The following is a 23293-nucleotide window of genomic DNA, read 5'->3' on the forward strand; positions in this document are numbered from 1 at the left end:
ACCACTGCACAGCCTCTGGTACCTACAGTTGGGATGTCTGCTGTAGACTACCATGTTTCCACCAATGCATCTGAAAATGTGCCTAAATTTAAGACTTCTATTTGTGCCGGGCGTGGTGGTGCACGCCTTTAATCCCAGCACCTGGGAGGCAGAGGCAGACAGATTTGAGTTCGAGGCCAGCCTGGTCTACAAAGTGAGTTCCAGGACAGCGAGAGAAGCCCTGTCTCGAAAACAAACAAAAAAAAAAAAAAAAAAAAAAAAAAAAAAAGACTTTTATTTGTTCTAGACCTTGATTCTATATTGGGGCATGTCATTTGAGACTACTCTGTTCCTGATCTGTGGCTCAAGAATAAACTAATCTTATCACCTTTGAGGAAAGGATAGTGTTTAATATTGACAACAGGATCTTCCTTAAAGCCAGGTTGGCCTTTTGGGAACATGAAACCTTTGATACTTGGCCTACAGCTAAATGATTTCAAGTAGAAATTAATGAATTTAAAATTCTTAAGTTATCTTTTGAATTAGACCATGGGCATCATAAACTTACATATCCCTCAGAAAAAAGAAACAGCTATAAGCTTTACATTTTGATATAAGATAGACTCAAATATTCATATGATTAGTGTATCTTATATTGTGTGAGTTATAATAAATTATCTTTCTAAAGCTTTAACTATTTCTAAAAGCATTTTTAAAGAATGAGGAATATGTCTGATTTCATTACCAACACAAGTTCTGACTCTCCTAGGCAAGATTTAGCTTTATAATTAGAAGACATTGCTGACTAATGCTTTTGACTGCTTGGCGTGAACAAGAAAAAGGAAATCACGATGCTTACTTCGTAAGGACCAATGCTGCCCAACGTTTACAAGGTGTTTTCCCGGCAAGCTTTCTCACAGAAGGTTCTGACTACTATGCAGTCATTCACTTCTGCCCAGGAAGGATTATTCCTGTTACTAAACTTAGCGTAATCAAATTACTCTAATTATCTGAGTAATTTATCCTAGCTCCCAACCTCAGCCACCCTGAAAGCTTTCTGCTTCACTGACAGCTCAAGCCATCAGGAAATAACACCTTCCTTCTGTTTGCATACAGTGTCTTAGAGTGTATTAACAGCTGTAAAACCCAACGCATATGACCCGAACCATTTTTTTAATTCAGGTTTCTATAAACAATCATCTTGAAATCAGCTATTGGATGGATCACAGGGCCCCCAATGGAGGAGCTAGAGAAAGTACCCAAGGAGCTAAAGGGAACCAGTACCCCGGAGCTCTTGACTCTAGCTGCATATGTATCAAAAGATGGCCTACTCGGCCATCACTGGAAAGAGAGGCCCATTGGACAGGCAAACTTTATATGCCCCAGTACAGGGGAACGCCAGGGCCAAAAAGTGGGAGTGGGTGTGTAGGGCAGTGGGGGGGGGGTATGGGGGACTTTTGGGATAGCATTGGAAATGTAAATGAGGAAAATACCTAATAAAAATATTTAAAAAAAAGAAAATACAGAGGATAAATTATATGCAAGCTGATTTTCCTCACAAGATTTAAACTATATTCAATTAATCTTCTATAGAAGATAAGATTAATATCCTGAACAAAATTCTTAAAAACAAAGTTTGAACACCCACAGATTAAGGCAGGAACGCTCTCTAGCATTTAGCAGCTCTTAATAAGGAGTCTGGAGGCATTTCACTCTGTTTCCCAGATCTGTTTATTTATTTATTTGCCAAAGGCACAAACAGACGGTGTCCTGAAAAGACAGCAGAACATGGCTGGATGCTTTACACTTCTGCCTGCCCCATCCCTGCTTAGCAGCAAACTGACTATATATATGGTCAGCAAAGGAGCAGAAGCTGAGAACATGTCCAGGAAACCATTCCTTTCCAGTTTCCTGACCAAATTATGTGCTGTATGTGTTCAGACTAAATACAAGGTAAAGATCAAAGATCTATCTTTTAAGGAAATGGCCTGTTCCACAGGCAAGTCTGAGCTACAGTGAGAGCCCAAGATACTGTGTGTAACAGAGAAAATGGCAGAACAAGCTAAAACAGTAAACAACAACAACAAAAAAACTATAATTGAGATTAAAAAAATTCAAGTACCTGGCCTTATCTTTCTCAAACATGAAGCAAAGACATTCCCCAGGTGTAGACACCAGATGACAAGTGTTACACTTGCACATGAGCTACTGCACATTGATTCCAACATGAGAGCTAAACGTCACCACAAACGTAACATGAAGATCCAATATTCCCTTTGAGGAGTCTGACCTGGAATACATACCACCTGTCACCAAGGAAAGGAATGTTGCAATGGAGACTGCTTTCATATTGGAAAGAAGCTAAAGTGAAATGCAGTGCTCAGAGAGCCAGGTCCACAGCATTCCAAAGACACTCAAGCTCTCTACGCCTTAGCCACATCAAAAAGATGCCCCTTTTTACAATAGATCTCCAGGTTAATACAACCGCCTCCGTAATCAATCTCTAACCACAGCTCCTAGTGGAAGGCCACTGGAGCACTGATTCTCTAATTCACAGTAGCCATCACTTTTCTAATTTGTACACAAAGTCTGATCACTCACTCATTTCAGAGGAATACTTGAACATGTTAAGAATCATGTTGTTACAAAGGATCATGACAAGGCTTTGAAAAATTAACACAAATGGCATAGGATTTTTAAAAAATTTATTCACTTCAAATTTTGCAATGGGGTCTCCAGTAGCCCAGGCAGGTCTCAAACTCAGTGTCGCCAAGGCTGACTTTAAACTCCTGGTCCTGCTCCAGCCTCTCTCTCAGGTGCTAGGTTTGCAGATGTGTGCCACAACAGCTGGGCAAGGTGTTTAGAAGCTAGCTCTGGTGACTTTAAGTGTCTTCGAGAGCACGTACCTGGCCAAGAAGGTCTTTCTGAGGGAGAGAAGGAATTCGTTCTTCATATACAGGGGGTGGCTTATGTGTAGGTGGAAGGTCGATTCTGTATTCAAAATAGTAAACAAAGATGGGGGAACATCGGGGAGGAAAAAAAAACAGTTTTCACAAATCTGAAGGATATTTTCTTTAGACTATAATAATTCACAATTATTACACTCTGTATGCTTATTTAAGTTAGGTTGTTAATATGTCAGGAAATTAAAGTCAGCACTATTTCTAGTATTTAACACCAAACTAACTTATCCACATTGAAGAAGCAATTCAAATACAAGCATTGAAAAATTACTATTAAACAAGTAAGCTTGTGCATGATCCATCTTCTTACGTTTGCTATATTTTTATCTTTGATTATGCACACAAATATTTTAAAGATAGTTGTTTAAAGGTTTTTAACTTATGTATCTTGTATGTCTGCCACATGTATGCAGATGCCTACAGATCATAAAACCATCAATTATAAAAGAATTCCAGTATTGTATTTCACCAAATTAAAGTGGCATTTTACCATCTTTTACTCATAAAAAGTAACTTTCCACTAAGGAACATTGTAAAAATGTATAGCACCACTTAGCTAAGAAAGCAAGGGAGCAGTAGTAGGATGCTCATGGAAACAGCACCAACTACATTATAACAGAGTCTACAATCTCCAAAGGCCAGTGCCTTTGAAAGGTGAGAGAAGTGTTTGGCTTCTGAGACAGGGTTTCTCTGTATAGCTCTGCTAGTCCTGGAGCTCACTCTGTAGACCAGGCTGGCCTCCACCTCAGCAGATTCATCTGTCTCTGCCTTTTGAGTGCATGGGATTACATGCATGCATCAGCAGCACCCCAAAGCATGCAAAAGGAATGTATCATTTCAATACCAACCTCAAGCCCTCATGGAACAACAGACTGCACAGGAAACCCCACTACTCTGTTGGTATCATCCAGCTAAGCAACCAAGAGACAGTGCAAGATTAAAGTGAAATGACACATTAGTCACTCCATTCTACAACAGGGTACAATTCAATCTCAATCTCAATGATGAGGCCAAAAACTGTTTATTCTTCAAATGAAAATATGCTTATAATTTACAGAAACAGAGCATTTCCCTTAAGGGAAAAGCTTTAAAATGGGAGTCCTTAAAAATTACTCGATAGTTTACCCATAGTTAACATATGGATAGCTTGATCCATATATGACAGACATATAAACAATTAAGTTGAAGATGTTTTTAATATTGAAACCAGTACTTACTAATGGCCTGACTTCTATTCAGGTTGGATAACCTACAAGATCATCATGGTGCATTTGGAAAGACTCCTAATGCCTGTGATGAGGAGCTGCACAACAAGTCTCCAGCAGCCCTGTCAAGATGCTCATTGACTAGGATGCTGCTTAAGATGTTCTGATGAAACTACAGCCAACTAACAGGGGGCCAACACTACCCTTATTGCCATCTGTTCAACACTGCCTGGATGTAAGTAATATAAACGTAGACATAAAGGATGATGGGAAATGGATGGTCACAGTGGAACACAAGCAAAACTGTTACTTACACTTTGTCAAGATAGGACGGTCTCTTTTTCCGAGGCGTCAGCAACACAGTCACAAAGACGGTGATGATGAAGAGGGCCAGGACAGCTCCAATCACGGCTCCAGCCACTGCTATGGATGAGGTCTGCGTAAGCGGGATGTCTGTTAAGTAATACAAAAGCTTTTCAAACAACTCTGAAGAGTTCTTAAAGCTGCATGCTTTAATTTTTACAATGCTCAATGGCTATTTGATTATGGTATCCAATACTTAGTTTAGAGGACTCTAAACTTAATTCATCAATTTTAGGAGTATTATGTTAATACCCTTCTGTTTTCCTTAAGCACCCCAACATGCTTTACTCAATTCATGTATAGAATATCTCCGGGCATTAATGAATCTATTGTCTATGATCAAAGAAAAAAACTCATAAATAATTTTAGGTTGATAAAAATAACCAGTTGACTGTTAATAGCCACACTTACCATTTTTATTCTATTAAGATGAAAAGGAAACACTATTAAAATAATGTAATAAAGCCACACAGTGGTGCTGCGTGCCTTTAATCTCAGCACTAGGGAGGCAGAGAAGGGCAGAACTCTGAGTTTAAGGCCAGCCTATCTTACAGAGCAAGTTCCAAGAGAGCCAAAACTACACAGAGAAACCCTGTCTCAAAAAAAAAAAAGTAAGAATATTCAAGAGCTAAACAACAACAAAAACAACAACAACAACAACAAAAAAAACAAATAAATGATAAAATGTGATAGTGGATATTGTATTGAACTTTAAAAAATGTTTTAAAGTACAATATTTCAAAATAGTACACACATCAACAATGGCAGTTCTTTCCTATATGACTAAAGGCTACATTTAAATACACACACACACACACACACGTATAAAACTTGTGAATATATTTCTCATATGAAACATACACTCTGTTAAGGACTTAACATATCAGCATCTCAAACAAATTTTTAAAAGGTGCTAACATTCATAAGCTCAGAATTAGTGGAATCACTGTGATTCAAATGAATTAATTAATATCATTATCTTTTACTTTGCTGACTCTAGCCATATGAAATCCAGCCATCCAATTCTGTGGAGTGATTCTTAAGTGTCTTCATACCCATTTTCTGTTCTTTTCTATGTTTGTTTTCTGAGACAGGTTACCATATATCTCGGGTTAATCTGTCACTTGCTGTGTAGCCAAGGATAACTATTAGCTCATGATCCTAAAGGTGAGAGGAACCTTGTAAGTGGGGACAATAGGCATCTGCTGTCATGCCTAGTTTGTGAGCTGCTGGGGAACCAACCCAGTTCTGTGCATGATAAGTATGAACTGTGTTAAATAACCAGTTGACTGTTAATAGCCATACTTGCCATTTTTATTCTATTAAGATGAAAAGGGAAGACTATTAAAACTCCACCCTCAACCTATAAACTTGATCATGTTCTACTCTTCTACCCAGTAAGGTAGATAGCAAAAATGCCACATTATAAAAACAAAGTTCTAAGGTAGCCTGCCCACAGTCATCCAGTTAATGAGCAGTTGAGAACCAAACAAAAAGCTGGTCTGAGACACGAGTCTCCAACCCACAAGACTTTGGAGTGGGTGGGAGGCAAAGGCTTTGCCCTTTGGCTCCCTATGGGAAATCAAAAGCTGTTTTTATGAACGTTTTAGACACATGCCTTAAATCCTTGCAACTACAGCCTCAGATCAAGTATGGCAAACTGAAACAGAGTTGGTGCACTAGCATATTGGGAATGTTGTAATAAATCGCAGCACTCGAGAGGCTGGGGCAGGTGCATGTCTCTGTTCAAGACCAGGCTTGACCAACGGGGCTTTTCCTGACTGAAAGGTTTTTACCTTCTATAGCTTTCTTTTAACAAACTAACAATATCACTTACAACTGGGTTACTTCATTAGCCCCATTGTAGACTGAAACTCTTAGCCTTCAGGGCAAGTCATCCATTTAAACTGTCAATGAATACAATACAGACAGAATGGGTATCACGGGTGGTTATGCTCAAACTAGAACTTTTCACTTTTAATACAGCCAGCATTATCAACCTCTGCTCCTCAGTACAGTTGCTAGCTCTCAATTTGATAGTACTTAGTGTTTGCAAATGTGAGCGAGATTTGGGATAATTCTGTATGTTTTGTTCAAAATGTAAATTGTATTTTCAACCACTACACCAAACTATAATGTGGATGACCGTACTGTCTGTAGAGACAGGCCAACTAAAATCCATTTTAAGGAGCTTGAGCCAGGTCAACCACCTAAAAGCAGTGGCAGAAATAAAAGTCCCAATTACCAAACTTGGTATTTATTAAAAACTAGCTCTTTTAAATATGTCTTTATTAGAATGCTTCATCTGATAAGGATAAAATGATAGGGCCATAGAATTTAAAATTTGCCCACTCTTATTTTATAATGATGTTCCAAGGTCAGTAAGGGTAGTACTTTCAAAACGCTTTTTCAAATGCTCAGATTACTCGAGTGTCAGTGTAAACTAAGATTTTTTTCAACCTACATATCACAAAACTAATTCACTTCACATGGGTAAAGTTGATGATAAATACATATGCTATGTTTCATATTTTCTTTCTTGATTATTTTACTAATTAAGGGAAAGAAAAGGATACACCATACTTAAGGATAGTCCAATGTTTTAAGGATAAAAGTTGTTGAGTTCTGTACGAAATACAAAGGAAGATGTAAAATCTTTTGCATTCAAAACAAAGTATTTTTGATAGAAATTTCAGAATTTGATTAAAAAATTTGAGATAAATGCACAGCCACTCCAAACTGTTGGTACTGCGCCTGTGAAAAGGTTCATTGCATAATTGAAACTTGGCATTTTTAAACCTAACCGAGTAACCTGAAGAACCATCTTATCACCACGGGAGATGGTCTACAAAACTCAAATGGTTTTTTTTTTTTTTTCTTTTTCTCTTTTTTTCCAAGACAGGGTTTCTCTGTGTAGCCCTGGCTGTCCTGGAACTCACTCTGTAGACCAGGCTGGCCTTGAACTCAGAAATCTGCCTGCCTCTGCCTCCCAAGTGCTGGGATTAAAGGTGTGTGCCACCACACCCAGCTCAAAACTCAAATGTTTTAAGTGACAGAAAATCATGTTAGCATGAAAATGTGGTATAGGGATCTCTCAAAACAACAGATCGCTGCCATCACAGCAGTTTTATGATCTTGTATTTGCTGCAAACTTACTCCCTTACACAAAAAAGAAAAATGACCATCTCCTAGACCTCAAAAATATACCTCCAGTAATTAAAGATACCAAGTGGACATCTTCTCAGACAGCCAATACATATTGAACTCAAGAAAAATATGCATATATTGAATAGCACAGATATCAAATATTAGTTTTATATTTTTAGTCAATCTTTTACTTACTCTCATACCATGCAGAATTGTTATTATCAATTTTTCCCATAAATAATCCTTCATTTTTCGGTCCTGAGGATCCACACCCCGTACATGCCCAGCCCGTGATCTACCTCTGAGCTACACAGCCGGCCAGCCATTCTTCATTTTTCAACAGCTCCCTTTTGCTCTCAACATGATACCCAAGCTTGAACCTATAGGACATTTCATCTCACCGTTTTTTCTAAGTACCACATTTAGCTCAGGTCAGTTTCAGCTGTTCCTTCAATGACCAGACATCTATTTGCCAAGCACTGTACCACCTCTAGGAATACAAGGGTAAACCATAATACTGCTCCCCACACGAAGGAGAAGCAGTCCCAAGATGAGGTTATAGAATTCACAGAATATGCAGAGTCCAAGAACATTTAAAAAAAAAAAAGCACTTCAATTTAAAACACATTTAATAGGCCTAGAGATACCTATCAATGGTAGTGCTTGCCTAGAATGGGGATCTACACTCTTCATTATTAGCCAATTATGACCCACCCTTTCCAAGCAAAGAAAGCAGCATTGGTTAAAAACCAGAAACAAATTATAACTTGCACATAATACTTGAGCTGGCACTCTCAGTCTGATATGATACAAGCGTCAGATGCTCACTTGGGGCCTCACACGGGGAGGAAGGAGTGGAATACTTCCCAAACAAATGTGAACTGCAGTACTTCTTCAAGCCCTTCACTTGTGTGATCCTTATTAGTGCAATCAGCATGTATAACAGGAAGGCGGGAGGTAGGCTGACTGACCCAGTGTTCACTTTTAACAGTAAAAACTGTAAGGGAGGATTTACATGGGTAACCCGTGTACCAACGGAGCAGCTAACCAAATGAGATTACCAGAATGCATCTGTGACATACACACATTACACCTAGCATGTGGTCCTGTGAAAGAATCAGCATAATGAAGGTATCACATAATGCAGATAAAAGCACGGTCAATATCTTACTCAAAACATAACTTTCACCAATTAGTTGAAGTATTAAAGTAAAACCATGACAACCTAGTGAGCTATGATGAATCAACCAAAACCAATTCAGGTACCTCGAGACTAAATAAATGTGCTTATATTTTCTTAGTATTAATTACACGCATAATAAATCTATGAAGTCTGGTATAGTAGCACAAAGTAGGTAAATTTGGTGCAATTGACAAGACACTGAAAAATATACATCTATTACCTAAAGACAAGCTTGCAAACTACCTATTGTGAGCACACCATTCAAGTTTTCAATGATGCATACCTTCCATGTGAAGGCAACTTCCATGAGTTGCCTTTGAAAACACCGCATTAAGCCAAGTATCAAAAGATATGAACCATAGAAGGGTGGGTTTTTAGTAAGTTGTTGAATCAAAAAGTCTAAAAACCAAGATTTTAAAAATGAAGCACATTTAATCATTTTTAAATATCATTTTGTGAGAAAAGGTTAACTTTTAAAATGAAGCACATTATGTATCCCAAATAGTGACAATTACACTGACATTTAAAAGTATTATTTATCACTTAAAATGTCCAGTTCAGACTACTTTAAAATACATACAACTGAGTTGCTCTAGAAGCACAAATATACTTGGAATACATACTAATTTTAGCTCATGTTACAATCAAGAGTTTTCACTGAACTACAAGGTAGACAAATAATAATAAAATATAAATCTGGGATACATACAAGATGACAGAAAAGACCATTTGTTAATTCAGTCAAAGTATCATAAATCTACTACTTGAGACACATTCATATGGACTGGTTCCCAGTGTGGAAAGGGGAAGCATGGACACACTTATTCGTGTATCAGGCACGCTGCAAAGGGAAAGCAGTTACTATATCTAAGCATGAGTAGGCCCTCTGTTCCTGTGTCTCTGCATTGAGGACCAAACGGTTGCCAGTGTCAGAGCAGAAAGCAAGAATTATAAGCCTCTTAGTGGAAGAATGCATCATCTCCTACGAAGCAACCCTGCACACACAATGACTGTTGAATGCAAGCAAGGCTCTAGACCTTACGAACAACTTATAACAATGCAGAGGATGCATTCAGGGTGCAATGCAACCATCAACACAGGGAAACTATGAGAAAATAAAGCCACTTTTAGAATGAAAAGACAGATGGAAGAAACTTCTGGTATGGTGGCCACAACACATGAAAAGGTATTTCTAAAATTACAGTATACAGACCATACTTGGATCCTAATCAAAACTCCTAAAAGTAACAGAAATGTGAATACTTACTGCTTGAAATTAGAGAAATACTCATTTTTGGTATAGTTACCATAGAAACTTAAAAAAAATACTACAGCTGGTTTTTCGAACAAACTTTATCTTTTAGAATGGATAAGGATTTACTGCCAGTGAGGTAATGACAGAAAGAATAACAGGCTTACAATGCAACATCAGTGACAGTGACCTGGTAATAACTAAGAGGTGGCTTTGAAGCAAACAAACAAACAAACAAATCTACAAATAGGTTTTCCCTGAGACATTTCTGGTAACTGAAATGGAATAATTTCTGTATCGATGTATCTATACAGAAGTATCATGCATGTAAGGAAATAAGGCTTTGGATTGTTGTCAGGAATTAAGAATGACTTCTGCAGCACTGTTACCATTCTAATTTTCTCCCTGTCTCTGCTGCCATCATGGTGTACAGCTACAACAGCGGAACGCTACTTCCTTTCCACAATGAAGTAAACGTTACTCTTCTGAACAGTAAGCCAGTAATACCTACTGCCTAGCTCCAATAACAGACGTACAGTGCAACCTTTTGTAAAACTAGGCTGAATCTCACTACTCATCCTCATATTTTAAAAATCTGGATGTACCATAAAAGACGACAGACATATGTAAGCAGAAAGAAACGTGTCCAAAACTTTAAAGTTGGGCTATGGTGCCACTATTATGAAGGTGCTCTCATGAATGAATTCTTATGTGTATACCATGAAGCAAACAAAACAAAGTGCATGCTACTTGAAGAAATGGCTGCTTGTTCTTTAAAAACAGCTTAGAAGAATGTATACCATTATTAAAAATAACCAGCAGTAAAGAGGAAGTGGATTATAGTGTGATTTCTATCCAAAACAGTTCACAAGCAGTAAGTAAACACCGCTACATGGCAAGGATAAGCGTCTTTTAAAATGAGCTGACTTCAAAATAAAAACCAACTGGTCTCTATACACAATGGTTCCAGGATTCCAAAATGTCAAATTACAGTGATGTCCAAATCCCTAGCAACCTTCTAGATGAACATAACCTGTACATATCCTCCTACAGACTTTCATCTTCAGATCACGTAACATGCCTAGTGCGTTGTAAATTCTGTGTAACTGTTGTATGTCGTGCTTAAGAAGAGGTGAGATGAACAAGTTGGGTGTTTGATGCAGATGCAATTTTTCAAATATTTCTGAATATCATTGATAATGAATACAAATAATGGATACGTGTTAAACCAAACTGCACAATGGTTAACATGTCAATGTGGCTAACATGTATACTTATAGGCACTGTTAAAAGTTTACGTAATTCCATCTTTAACCTGATATTAGTAGTTTGTTAAGTCCTGCGATTCCGAATGGCATTCTAAATGTTAGTTGAAATGAAAGTGGGTTGTGCACAAATGAAATAAAACACAGGCACAGAAGCTCATGTGAGAATGAAGAAAATAAGACAGAATTTAGTTTTATTTTAGAAGTATACCACTGAAAGTCTTTCTTTGAAAGTCTATTTCATGATTTACTGAATGGCAATGAGAGCCATCACCTAGTAAGTTAACTTGGCAGGAAAAAAAAAAAAAAACAAGGAAGAAAAAGTATTACGGTTATATTAAAACTGAAGAAAACTGAATCCAGTGTTAAAAATCATCTGAGAAATACACCCCCTTTCTGAGAGGTCACTTCCAATGAACAAGTAAGGAGAAAATCTGTTAATACTCTAGATTCTAGGTTAAAAACTCAGTATGTGTGCCATTTTTTCCTCTCTCATATTTTATGTTATTACTTCCATATATGACCTACTATATTTATATGCCCTAACAGTCTTTATCAAAATCACATCAAATATTTTTGCATATGACTTGGCTACATTGTTGTCAAGTTCTACACTTATTCTAAGTCCTATGATCCATTAATGTAAAACGAGTAGCTATAGTTTCTTCCTAAACTTTCACACACCGGTGACTATCAGAAACAGCAGTTACTACTAAAACACTTAATGTTTTCTTTATATATCGACAGCCGTGTGTGTGTTGTGTGTGTGTGTGTGTGTGTGTGTGTGGCAGGGGAGGGACACACACAGAGCTCTTATCAGGCACATGGTTAAATACTAAATGTTTAAGTATAATCAAGTACTATTTCATAGTTTACTCGTAGCATAAAGACATTTAGTGTATTTTAATAAACTTTTATAGGAAAAAATCAATTTGTATTATTGAAATATTTTAACCAGTAGGAAAGAAACCATGAAGTAAATATAAAAATGTAAAAAGTTTAAAACATATCAAAGTAACAAAAGTAAACATGGCCTCTATAGAGTAAAAATTATCTTCCAAATTCTCTAAGGAGCTGTGATTTTTATATACCTGACAATCAGCCGTGCACATGACCAATATTCATGTGAATACAGGTGTTCACAGACAACCCCCTATGTACAATGTACATACATAGAGCTTTAATGAACAAGAGTGCAATGCTTCCAAAAGCCTTAAGCACCAGTGTAAGATTCCTAGAACCTGCTAAGCCTCTAGCACGCCAAGTGATCCAGATTACGGATACAGACTACATTAAATACTCTATAGGTTTTGAGATTGCCTTTTGCCCACAAATCAAACAAAACACCTAAAGCTAGCCACTTAGTAAACAAAGCATGACGGGGTTCCATCGTCAGCAGGCATCTGCACTTCAGTGACATAGTTCTTAAGACAATGTTGCTCATGTCTTTTAGATTAAATATTCAAATTGAGATTTATATAGAAGCCTAGATGTGACCATTCTGCTTGGACTCATACAACACATCAAAACCCTACTTCTTAAGATCTTTGATCAAAAGAACAATAAATTCTTATCTTTCACGGAAAGAAATTTTAGACCTATTTTTCTTGTGGCTTATATCATTATTGATAATTAAATAAGGTTACTTTTGTCACAGTGTATTATTACTAAAAAGTGTACTTCCAAAGACCTGAACCAAAGTGTCTGTATATTAAGTGATTAAATATGTTAAAACATATTAAAAATGATTTACTGGCGAACTAACTGTACTTCTTAATCTTCTATTATTGCCTTATAATACATGTTGGGATAGAGCTAACTATAATTAACACTGCTAAAGAAAAATAGTGTCTAATCATTCAGATTAAAGCTTTCACTATTTGCAATAGTTTATGAATATGCCACAATTCTGTCTTCTATATGAAACATATAATAAAAATCTATTATATATATATATATATGTATATATATAATTCACACATATATATGAATGAAAGAGGATTGGGAAAAGGTGGTTGGTGGAGTTAAGTGTACCTAATATGTTTTTATTAAAAATAATTATCTATTATGATTCATTTAATAACATCTTCAATGTCCTGGCAAGACACTGGTTCTACTCGATCCTTTGCCCCAAACAATTGATAGAAAAACATTCTTCGGACCTTAAAGCAGTTTCCATTATCACAATTTTAAGAACTCTACTGCAGAATTAATATACCATCCAAAGAATATTAACATTTGAAGATTTATATAACATCTCAGAAGTTAAATGATACTGGAAAGAATATAGTTAATGAGCTATGTGAAACAAATGAACAAAATAAACCCCCAAAAATCTCATGATATGTTTCCAGTTTTAATTTGAAAAAACCAAACAAATAAACAAACAAAAAAAGCTTGAAACATATACATACATTTAGGAGAAATGAAGAAAACAGGAAGGGATTGCCAACATTCATCAGCAAGTGTTATCAATGACTGGTTCTGTAATTCAGATTTCTCTAAAGAAACCTCAAGCTTCAAAGCTTATTTTAATATTGTTTTGTACATGTACCCGTTTGAACAATACCAACATTAAATAACTAAAACAAGAAGATTAGAAAACTCTTCGTATAGGTTCCTGGCTGGAGCAGCTCATGTCTAACTCTGGCACACAAGCAGACTCAAATCCCCTCTCTGTCCTGTACCGCGCTTGCATCACTATTCATCTGCTTAGCAAATAAAGCATTAAGATAAGGTTAATGCTTTGTGTACCAAAGCCACATTCACAAAACAACTGAACAATTTTCTTCCAGAGATGAAAAAATTAGTAATTATTGTGTCAGGAGGCATATATTTTATTACTCTTGCATGTGTTTTAGACAAAAATATTGAACAGCTAGTTATGCTCTTCCACACATCGTGTTCACTTAGTTTATGGCCACAGTTTTAGTGCAACAAAATATCTTTGAAAAGCCACTCTACAGTAATTATGGCAAGGCTCATTTAAATGCAGAGGTAAAGATCCTATCTCTATAGAAACTTAGAAAAGAATGGTTGACGATGAGAAGATACTCCATCAGGATGGATGATTTTAGTATACTAAAAATATATAAGCATTTCTTGGATGGGTTTTACTGTCAATTTTGATGGAGTATTCTTAGTGGTGATAAGTTTTGAGAGGTATATGTTACACAATCATTATACTTGAGATTATAGTCTTAGGTAAATATTTAATACACAATGCCAAGGTAGTTTCTTTTTTTTCTGTTTTTAATTTTTGTACCAAAAACGTCATACATTTAACGTTGACATCTTTCTTACCTGTGTGCCTCAGACCAATAAAGTACTCTGCATTAGAATTTAAATCTTGAGACAGTAGTATAGCAGTGAAAACTGTAAAGCAGCTCAGATACATTGAACCCAGGTTTTACATTTTCATTTGTCAGATCAGAATATAAAAAGTAAGCTCGAAATCAACTTGAAAAAGCTTATTCTTCCTCAAGAAAAAGTATGAACAATCTGAAAATGGTCAACTAGTGTGAATGAAACCTTGTACATAGTGAAGTCGCGTCAGTGGCTGTTAGACATACCACTCCCTCCTGGAAATTACGGAGCCATCTACATGAGAAACCAAACCATCTTCACTTTCATTGTAGCGTTCATCACTGACAAACTTCATTCCCATTTTTAGATCTTCATAGTAATCCATCGGTCTTTCAAACCTAGTGAGGTTCTCTACATTATTCCACTGAGTTTTCTCAGGCTCCTCTAAGTAGTCTTTGCGGATCAGGTTGTTTACTGGATTTTTGTTTTCCTTTTTTACACTGTCTGGGTAAGAATCCAGCTCATCCTGGTGAAGAACATCAATCTGTGATTCTTTCTGCATGTCTGATGGTGGAATGTAGTTTTTGGCAAAGTAGTCTCCACGAAACGTCCGTCGTCTCCTATAGCAGAATACCCCAGCTAAAATGCTCACAAGCACTAAGAAGAGAGCCCCACCCACTACACTAGCAATGATGGTGCCAATTGTGTCATCCTTAAGTGTTGCCAAAGTTGACAAAGGAAAGGGCAATTTTTTATGCTCTGTTGCTATATCCTGGACGTCAGCAGGTGAGGAATGCCACTGAACTGTCGGCTGAAGGGTGGTGGTGGTAGGAGGATCTGATGGAGACAGTAAAGATAGACAACACACAGAAAGGCAGACAATGTCAATGAGGCTGATTCAGCAGCGCATGAGCAGGCAGCACAGTTAATACATGTTCAATTAACAATAGTTTTTCATTCTTAATTTGAGATTAAAAAGGAGTATTACTTAACAAATACTTTAAAAAAATCCTGACACTTTAGTCTGTTACCAGTGAAGTCTGAAGGCAGTGGTGTGTGTCGGTCGGAAGTCATTCGATCCACACTCGATGACTGCTGTGCTCTAAGGTATGGGTTAGTGTTTCAATGTCGAGTATTTCCTAAGTGGTTTATGCATGGCTGCCTTAGGAATTATCACACAAATTTTCAATTAAGTCAAAAAATCTCAAATGTGTAGTTTCTTAGCCAGTACCAAAAGGAAAGAAAAATAAAAATTGACAATAAAAATATTGTCTTATTCTTAATATGCATGTTTACTTAATATGTAAGAGTAGAACTTATCTTTTAAAAGAATGAAAAACCATAGTCTTGTTAAGTGGACATACTATATAAATTGTGGGCTTAATAATTCTCTCAAAAATATTTTTTCTTAAATAAAAAGTACTATAACTTTTTTATAAAAAATATATAATAGTAGAGACCATTATTTGGTAATTTTAAAGATAAAAAAGCAGGTATGTAAAACTATGTCAATCAAGTGCAGTATTATTAAATGAGAATATACACAAAGTAAAAACACAACATTCGCCTCTAATAATCAAAGATAATATACTGAACATTTGTAACATTAAGGAATTTCAACTGTATTTGTATAATTCCATGCCACTGTTTTAAGACAGACTGTAAACAAGAATAGCTAATATTTTAGAGAGAACATTCTAATAATATTTAAGTATTAGATGCAAATGGATCATTTATTGAAATTATATTACAGAGTAGCCATTAATATTAAAAAGCAACTAAACATAAACAGCAAAAATTAAAGATTGGTTAATTGTCCATTAAATGCTATTTGTAGGTCATGTTATATACAGTTCTAGAGTTTAAAGATGAGTTTAAAATGTTGAGTTTTTCATAGATAAAAATAAATAACCCAAATGGTAATCTCCTAAAATTAATTTTTTATGTGAGTGGTTTTGATAGAACTTTTAAAAATGATTGTTAGAAAAGTACTAAATCTACATGGGGTAAGTTATTCTAACATCACAAGCTAAAGAAATATACTTACTGAAACAGGACTCATCACGGAATGCCATATGTATAGAATGTGGTAAAAATTTAGCAAGAACAGAATTTAAAAAAAAAAAAAAAAAACAAGCCACCAAATACTCTAACCTCTTTCTTTCCCTGTGGCTTTAAGCTATTGTCACGGGTAATACTGATGGGCTCTACCAAGTGCCACATGTATGTGAATCTAGGAAGACTTCATGAGACAATCTTCTCTAGCTGGGAAAGTTCATTTTGAAGAAAGTATGCAAATGTGAAACAGAAGGATTCTTTCTAGCATTAAAGAAGTAAAGCTTCATACAGTCCAGCTTCAAGGATTAAGGTGCTAAAGAAGTAAGACAAAAACCTAAGCTCTTTTATGACACAATATATGTATTTTTTAGGGGAGTAACAGGGCAGCCAATTTACTAAATGATATGTAATGATTACAAAGAAAAATGCATTAGAACATTGAAATAAAAATACAACTTGCCTACATGAATTATTTAAAACTTATCCATCTCTCTATAACTGTATACATGGAGCTGTTCGAAGCTTAGGATGACCCTAACGCCCTAGTTTCTCAGAGCAATGCATACACCTGAGCTCCTACCTCCTAGAAAATACAAAACTCAACAGTGTTGCAATGTATTGATTCAAAATTTGAACTTTATTTTGTTTGTACTTTTTCATATTTAACAAAAGAAAGATTTCAGAAAATTTTAACAAAGATATTTAAGACTTTAGTTTAGCCTTATTCGTGGCCTGGTAATTTTCCAGTTCACTATTCCCCTTAACTACTGTTAAAGACAGCATAACCACAATGTACTCAGTATTCCAGGGGTGAACACTTCGTTTTACAGCTTCAGCAACAGACAAATGGGAATCTTATTTGAACCTAGAATGAATTTTGGTTTATGCACGGAGTCAACGGTTTTAACAATCATCAACAGCTACTTATCCACAGTGATTTAAAAATCACATCATCACTGTTTTATGAAGCATCTATATATTCTTTGCTAAATGTATGACATGAAAAGATGACAGATATAAAAATTGCAGTTGATTCTGAGATCTCTACTAAGGGGAAGGTCTTTTTAGTCTGTTTTGCCAACTACTTAATTAGTTTTGCCAAATAGAAGAACAAATACTACATTCAGGAGTATCCTTGTAGCTATAAGGCACAAATTCAATCTATTAATAAATATGTTAAAATTAAGTATATTGACCTTAATTATTTTACATAAAATTTTAAAATTTTCATAGCTTAAAGTTAGAAATTACCATTTATAGACTCTTGAATTTAGTAGTATGAAATTCTACTGTGCAGAGGAGTAAGTAAGGTTTGGTGTACTGATGTGAAATGTTGTAATTTGATATTCTACTTTCAGAGAAGCAATAAATTAGTTACGGGAAAGGACAAACAAACAGTAAATCAGAAAAACACTATGTCCAGCAGTCAGCTAGTCTTGGGCTAAAAGCCACGAGAACGACACTGCTCAAGTACAGTGCAGCAACCTACACTGAATCCTGTAATCATGAGCCCATGGCCTTCTGCCTAAAACCTAATGGCCATGAATGTGAGAAAACAAAGATGTGAAGAACAAGCCCACTCACAGTTGCTAAGTCCATAGTTTTCTAGGTAAAACTCTTGACATAAGATTGTGTATTTTTAAAAGTAAACCTAACACCGAGATGACATCTTCCTGTGTCTTGTCCTGACCAAAGCGCAGTAGGCTGATGAAAAGGCACCTGGAAAGTACCAGCACATGGCGGATACTTAATAACGACACACAGCAGTGGAGAAGCACATAGCGGATACTTAATAACGACACATAGCAGTGGAGAAGGCAACTCCAAGGGGCAGAGTCAACAGTACCACAGACTGCACAGGAAGGAAGACCTGCTTCTTGGCTGCTTCATAAGCACTATCTCACACAGAGTTATTGTCTGCAGCAGTACTGAGTAATTAAACTGCGTTTCATATTTACCCAAAGTTGTCTCTGTACTTTGTAACACTTAAAAGATTTTGATTTTAAAACAAAAAAAAAGGAGAAAAAAACATAAAAACAATTAATCATCAGTTCCCTAAACAAAGAAAATAAGGTTACTTCTTTCCTAAATCTAGTTTTTCTTTTCATACATGCAACAAAAGTGTATGGGATTCCCTACTGTATATCACAGATTATTGTACATGGCAGCAATATAGCCATGATTGACGTAGACACAAATCCTTGACCTCTTAAGTGTTAAGTTCTAGTGGGGATAAAAGTGGGTAAGTATATGAATAAAAACATGAAGTATGCCATATTAACAAGTACCAAGGAGAAGAATAAGGCAGAGGACAGGGGTGGCAATCAGGTTCAGAGAATCACAGAAGAAAGATTTCGTTGGAAAATGTGACAGTTTGGGAAGGGAACTAAGGAAAGATCTACCAGGATGCCTCCAGACTACAGAAACAGAAAAAGAAAACTGAGTCCGAAGCACACCTGTTATGTTCAATGAAAAAGGCAGACCCAGTGAACATGGACATAGAAGATGATATGACTCCAAGGAGTGCACAGAGGGCTGCCTATTCCCTGTGAAGATCTAGTTTTAACCCCAGTAAATGGAAGTTCTTGGAAGGTTTTGCAGAGATGTGACATAATCTAATGCACGCTTTAAAAGACTGGCTGCTTATGTGAATACAGATGGAAGGGTGACAGGTTCAAAGCAGGAGATTAACAGCTTTACAGGTAAAAAGTTCTGGTTGTTTTTGATCAAAGCAGTAACAACAGCAGAAAAGATATAGAGTGGAATAATATTCCACATAACATGCAGGAATGCTGATATGGGATTAGTGGTGGACTGAGGGGAGGGGAGGGGAGGGGAGGGGAGGGGGAGGGGAAGGGGAAGGGGAGGGGAGGGGAGGGGAGGGGAGGGGAGGGAGAGTTTAAAGGGCTGTGTCTTGTGTGAATGCAGTGACAGAACTCACAGGCAACTGAAAGGAGAAGACACTGAGAGTCTGCATCGAGGGGCAGGAGAAAAGTCAGGACAGACTCTGATTTTGAGCAAGGTGAGTTGTAAATGTCTACTCAATCCCTACATATAATTCATGATTCTAAACAGGCAACTGCAAACAGAGGCTGAGAAGTCTTCAAAACAAAACACAACAAATTATAGCCCTGGAATCTAGAAAGTGTGAAGTTTGACTATCACCAATGGAATCAGCACACATATGTACGAAAGCAACTTGAGCCTGGGTATGTAAAGACGACAGAACGATAACATCTGGACCTAAGATCAAATACCTCACAGGAAGCTGTGTAAAAGGACCAAAAGGTAAATACTCCCCAGGAAACTAAAATTTAAGTGTTCAATATAATTTAAATATACACTGCCTATGGCTGTCTTTCAACAGAAGAAAGTGACTCTAATACTTGAATCAACTTCCCACCAAAGTGCTATTACTAAAGAGCTACATGTGTCTGGACATGGCTTTATGTTCCTTGTGAGTTAGTTTCACAAAGAAAACTGGAGCTTCTTCTGTATGCCAGGCACTGATCCATTGCTTGTCCTGAGGACAGGTGAGCCTCTACACAAGCCTGTCACTAGCCTGTAGTGACACTGGGGGCAAACACAGGGTCACACAGAACTGAAAACACAAGCATAATGCTTTCTAAAATCTGTAACATATTCTTACATTTGAAAGGACTTAGAACCACAACTATTCATTCTATAGTAGAAACCTTCATCTGATGGTCCTGCTTTTTCTCATCTTCATTTCCTATGAGTTAGATGTGAACATTGCTACATCATTCAGATAATTAAGAATTAGTGAAATAATTTATTGTATTTTTCCTGTTTCAGTACCTTATGGGTAATTCATAGTTATTGATAAAAAATACGGGTTTTGTTCTTATATTTTGTAAATGCTCAAATTTATACTGAATTTAATTAACAAAAGTTTCATAGTGAAACAGTATGTGAAAAAATACATTTTCAGGGTCTAAAAACTTAGAAAAATATCAAATTTTACATTATTAAAACACAGTAGCATCTTACTTCACTTTTCATTACCCTAAAGTGGCAGTCTCATCTCCAGTGGCAAGTGATGTTATTTCCAAAGCCAAAATAAAAAAGTTAATAGCCCATTTTACTTATCAGGCAATTACATGCAGAGCAGCAAATAAAGACAGAAAACAAAACAAAACACTGTTCATTGTTTAAACACAACTTAGAAAGGCATGCCACAGTCGGAGATATATAAAGAACTTGTTGACTACACATTTTGGCATCACCTTAAAGAACTGCTATGTTAAATACACATCTTAGAGGCTCTTACTCTATCATAGCTCCATCATGTTCTCTCTTAAATTTCCTAGCAATGAACCTAACCTGTTATGAGGAAAAGTATTGCACTGTATTACCTTACAATTATTATGCTATGACTACTTTGTCTCATCTCAGAGAAAGACAGTAGCTTACCTGAAATGTAGATAACCTTTTGATCACTTCTTTGACCAAGGGAATTTGATACTTTACAGACATAAACGCCAGAATAATTGACAGTCAATGGATGGACAAAATGAAGAGTATTATCTGACGCCAATAAACCATCAGGCCATTGTCCATCCAACCTAGATATTTAAAAAGCATAACATTATTTTAAATAGGTTCAAATAGCAAACCCTCACAATTATTTAAACTGTTGTACTTTTAGGATACCAGAAAAACTGTGTCCTTTACCTATAATTAGTTATGAAAACGTATAGTTTTATTTCAATAAAGTTGAACTATACAAGTCCATTAAGTACGTCCACTTCTTTGGAAAATTAATCCATGTATGTTAGATAGGTCAGCATAATGAGAGGGAAGCTTTTCAAAGCTTTTATTAAATTTCATCAATTACATATATACTGCATCCTGATAATTATCACCCTCCCCCATCGCTGAAGCTCCAAACCCCCTCTGCCAAGCCCACCCTATTCATGTCTTTTTTATGATACACTAAGTTTAACCAGAACTACTGGTATGACCATGTATTTGGAATGATCTACTGGAGGATAGCGGGATCATCCATCGGGACCTAGCTGAAAACATCTTATATCTTCCCGTTCCCCAGAATATAGGAATAGCTAATAGTTCAGTAAGCGATATAAGTCCTATTAGTCCCTTTTAGACTAGTGACAGGTAGGTATTATCCAGAGCTAGTACAGACTTCACAGATATTGTTAACATCACGACTTCATTGATTGTGTCAAGCACAAAAGACTGTATTTCACAGCTCTTCACCCATCTTCCTGCTTTTTATTTCCCACTCACCCTTCGCAATATTTCTCTAGCCTTTGATGGAGTGGAATGAATTTAGGACTGAGCATTCAACCATTACTTAAGTCTCAGGGCTGAGCAGCCATAAAGTTCTGGATTTAATACCATTCACTGTAGAGGGAAACTAAATCTGTACATCTCTCCTGGCACAAAAATCAACTCGAAATGGATGGAAGACCTCAACATAAAACCACAAATTCTGAAACTGTTAGAAGAAAAGGAAGGCAATGTGCTACAAGATGCAGTCACAGACAAGGGTTTTTAAGTAGGACTTGAATCACTCAGAAAACAAAGCCAACAATCAACAAACTAGATCTCATAAAAGTAAATAGCTGTGTACAGCAAAGAAAAGTCCAGTCAAAGAAATATCTTTGCCAGCTATATACCTACAGAGCTACTCTACAGAATATTACACACACAAGAAAATAATACAAAAAAATTTCAAGAAAATAATCTACTTTTACAAACAGGCTAAGGAGTTAAGTCCTAGTTTGCTTTAAGGGTCAGTTTGATAATGCCTTGAGTCACATGAGATGGGAATCTCTACTGAAGGATTTCCCAGATCAGACTGTATTATGGGCATACTTGGGGAAATGACTATTAGATATAGGAAGGCACAGTTCACTGTGCGCACCAAATCCCTACATTAATGGAACTGGGCTATACACAAAAGCTAGTTTAGCATGTTAAGGAGCCAACAACCAGCATTGTTCAGTGGTTTCTGCTTCATTTGAAGACGTAATTTTCCCTAATAATGGACTATGGTGTGTAAATGGGCACAAACCATTTCCTCCCCTAAGTTGCTATGGTCAGAGTGTTTAACCACATCAATAGAGATCAAAGTAACAATCTAAACAGATAATTCTTGATGGTGATGGTGATGATGATGGTGGTGGTGATGATGATGATGGTGATGATGATGATACAAATCTCTAATACACATTTTAAAAATTTAGACATTGTTAGCCATGAAGGAAATAAAAATTAAAAACTACTTTGAGAGCTGATTTCACCCACTAGAATGGCTATCATCAAGAAATCAAAAGGGAGGATATGGAGAGATGGCTCAGCAGTTAAAAGCATTTGTTGGTACTGAACCAAGACCTGTGCTTGGTTCCTAGCACCCACATGGCACCTCACAATAGTCTCTTTACAGAGCCAGGGGATCTAATGCCCTTTGCTGTCTCCATAGGCTTCTATGTAAACATGGTATTCAGATGCAAGCAAATATACATAAAAATAAATAAAATATAAAACAATCAATTGACAACAAATGCTGTCAAGGCTATAGACAA

At 36.4% G+C, this 23293-nt stretch overlaps 1 protein-coding gene across 14 annotated transcripts in view; it reads right to left on the bottom strand.

The window, feature by feature from the left end:
• Nectin3 (nectin cell adhesion molecule 3) overlaps positions 1–23293 on the bottom strand; it is a 110871-nt gene that overhangs the window by 45804 nt on the left and 41774 nt on the right. For 5 of the 14 annotated variants that reach the window (XR_001781847.2, XR_001781846.2, XR_001781848.2 and 2 more), the window contains exons 5-8: positions 21156–21307; positions 14661–15500; positions 4462–4600; positions 2886–2970 (exon numbers count right to left, since the gene is read on the bottom strand). Coding sequence is in view for 6 of the 14 variants with exons in the window: in XM_030249225.1 (XP_030105085.1) it covers positions 14920–15500; positions 21156–21307 (733 nt within the window). In the remaining 8 variants the exon portion in view is untranslated. Of the gene's footprint in view, positions 1–2510; positions 2971–3790; positions 3854–4461; positions 4601–10175; positions 15501–21155; positions 21308–23293 lie in introns of those variants that run through there. The other 9 variants (XM_030249225.1, XM_030249224.1, XR_003951809.1 and 6 more) reach the window with 8 other exon arrangements.

Source organism: Mus musculus, chromosome 16 (assembly GCF_000001635.26).
Source record: "Mus musculus strain C57BL/6J chromosome 16, GRCm38.p6 C57BL/6J".
NCBI classification, from domain to species: Eukaryota; Metazoa; Chordata; class Mammalia; order Rodentia; family Muridae; genus Mus; species Mus musculus.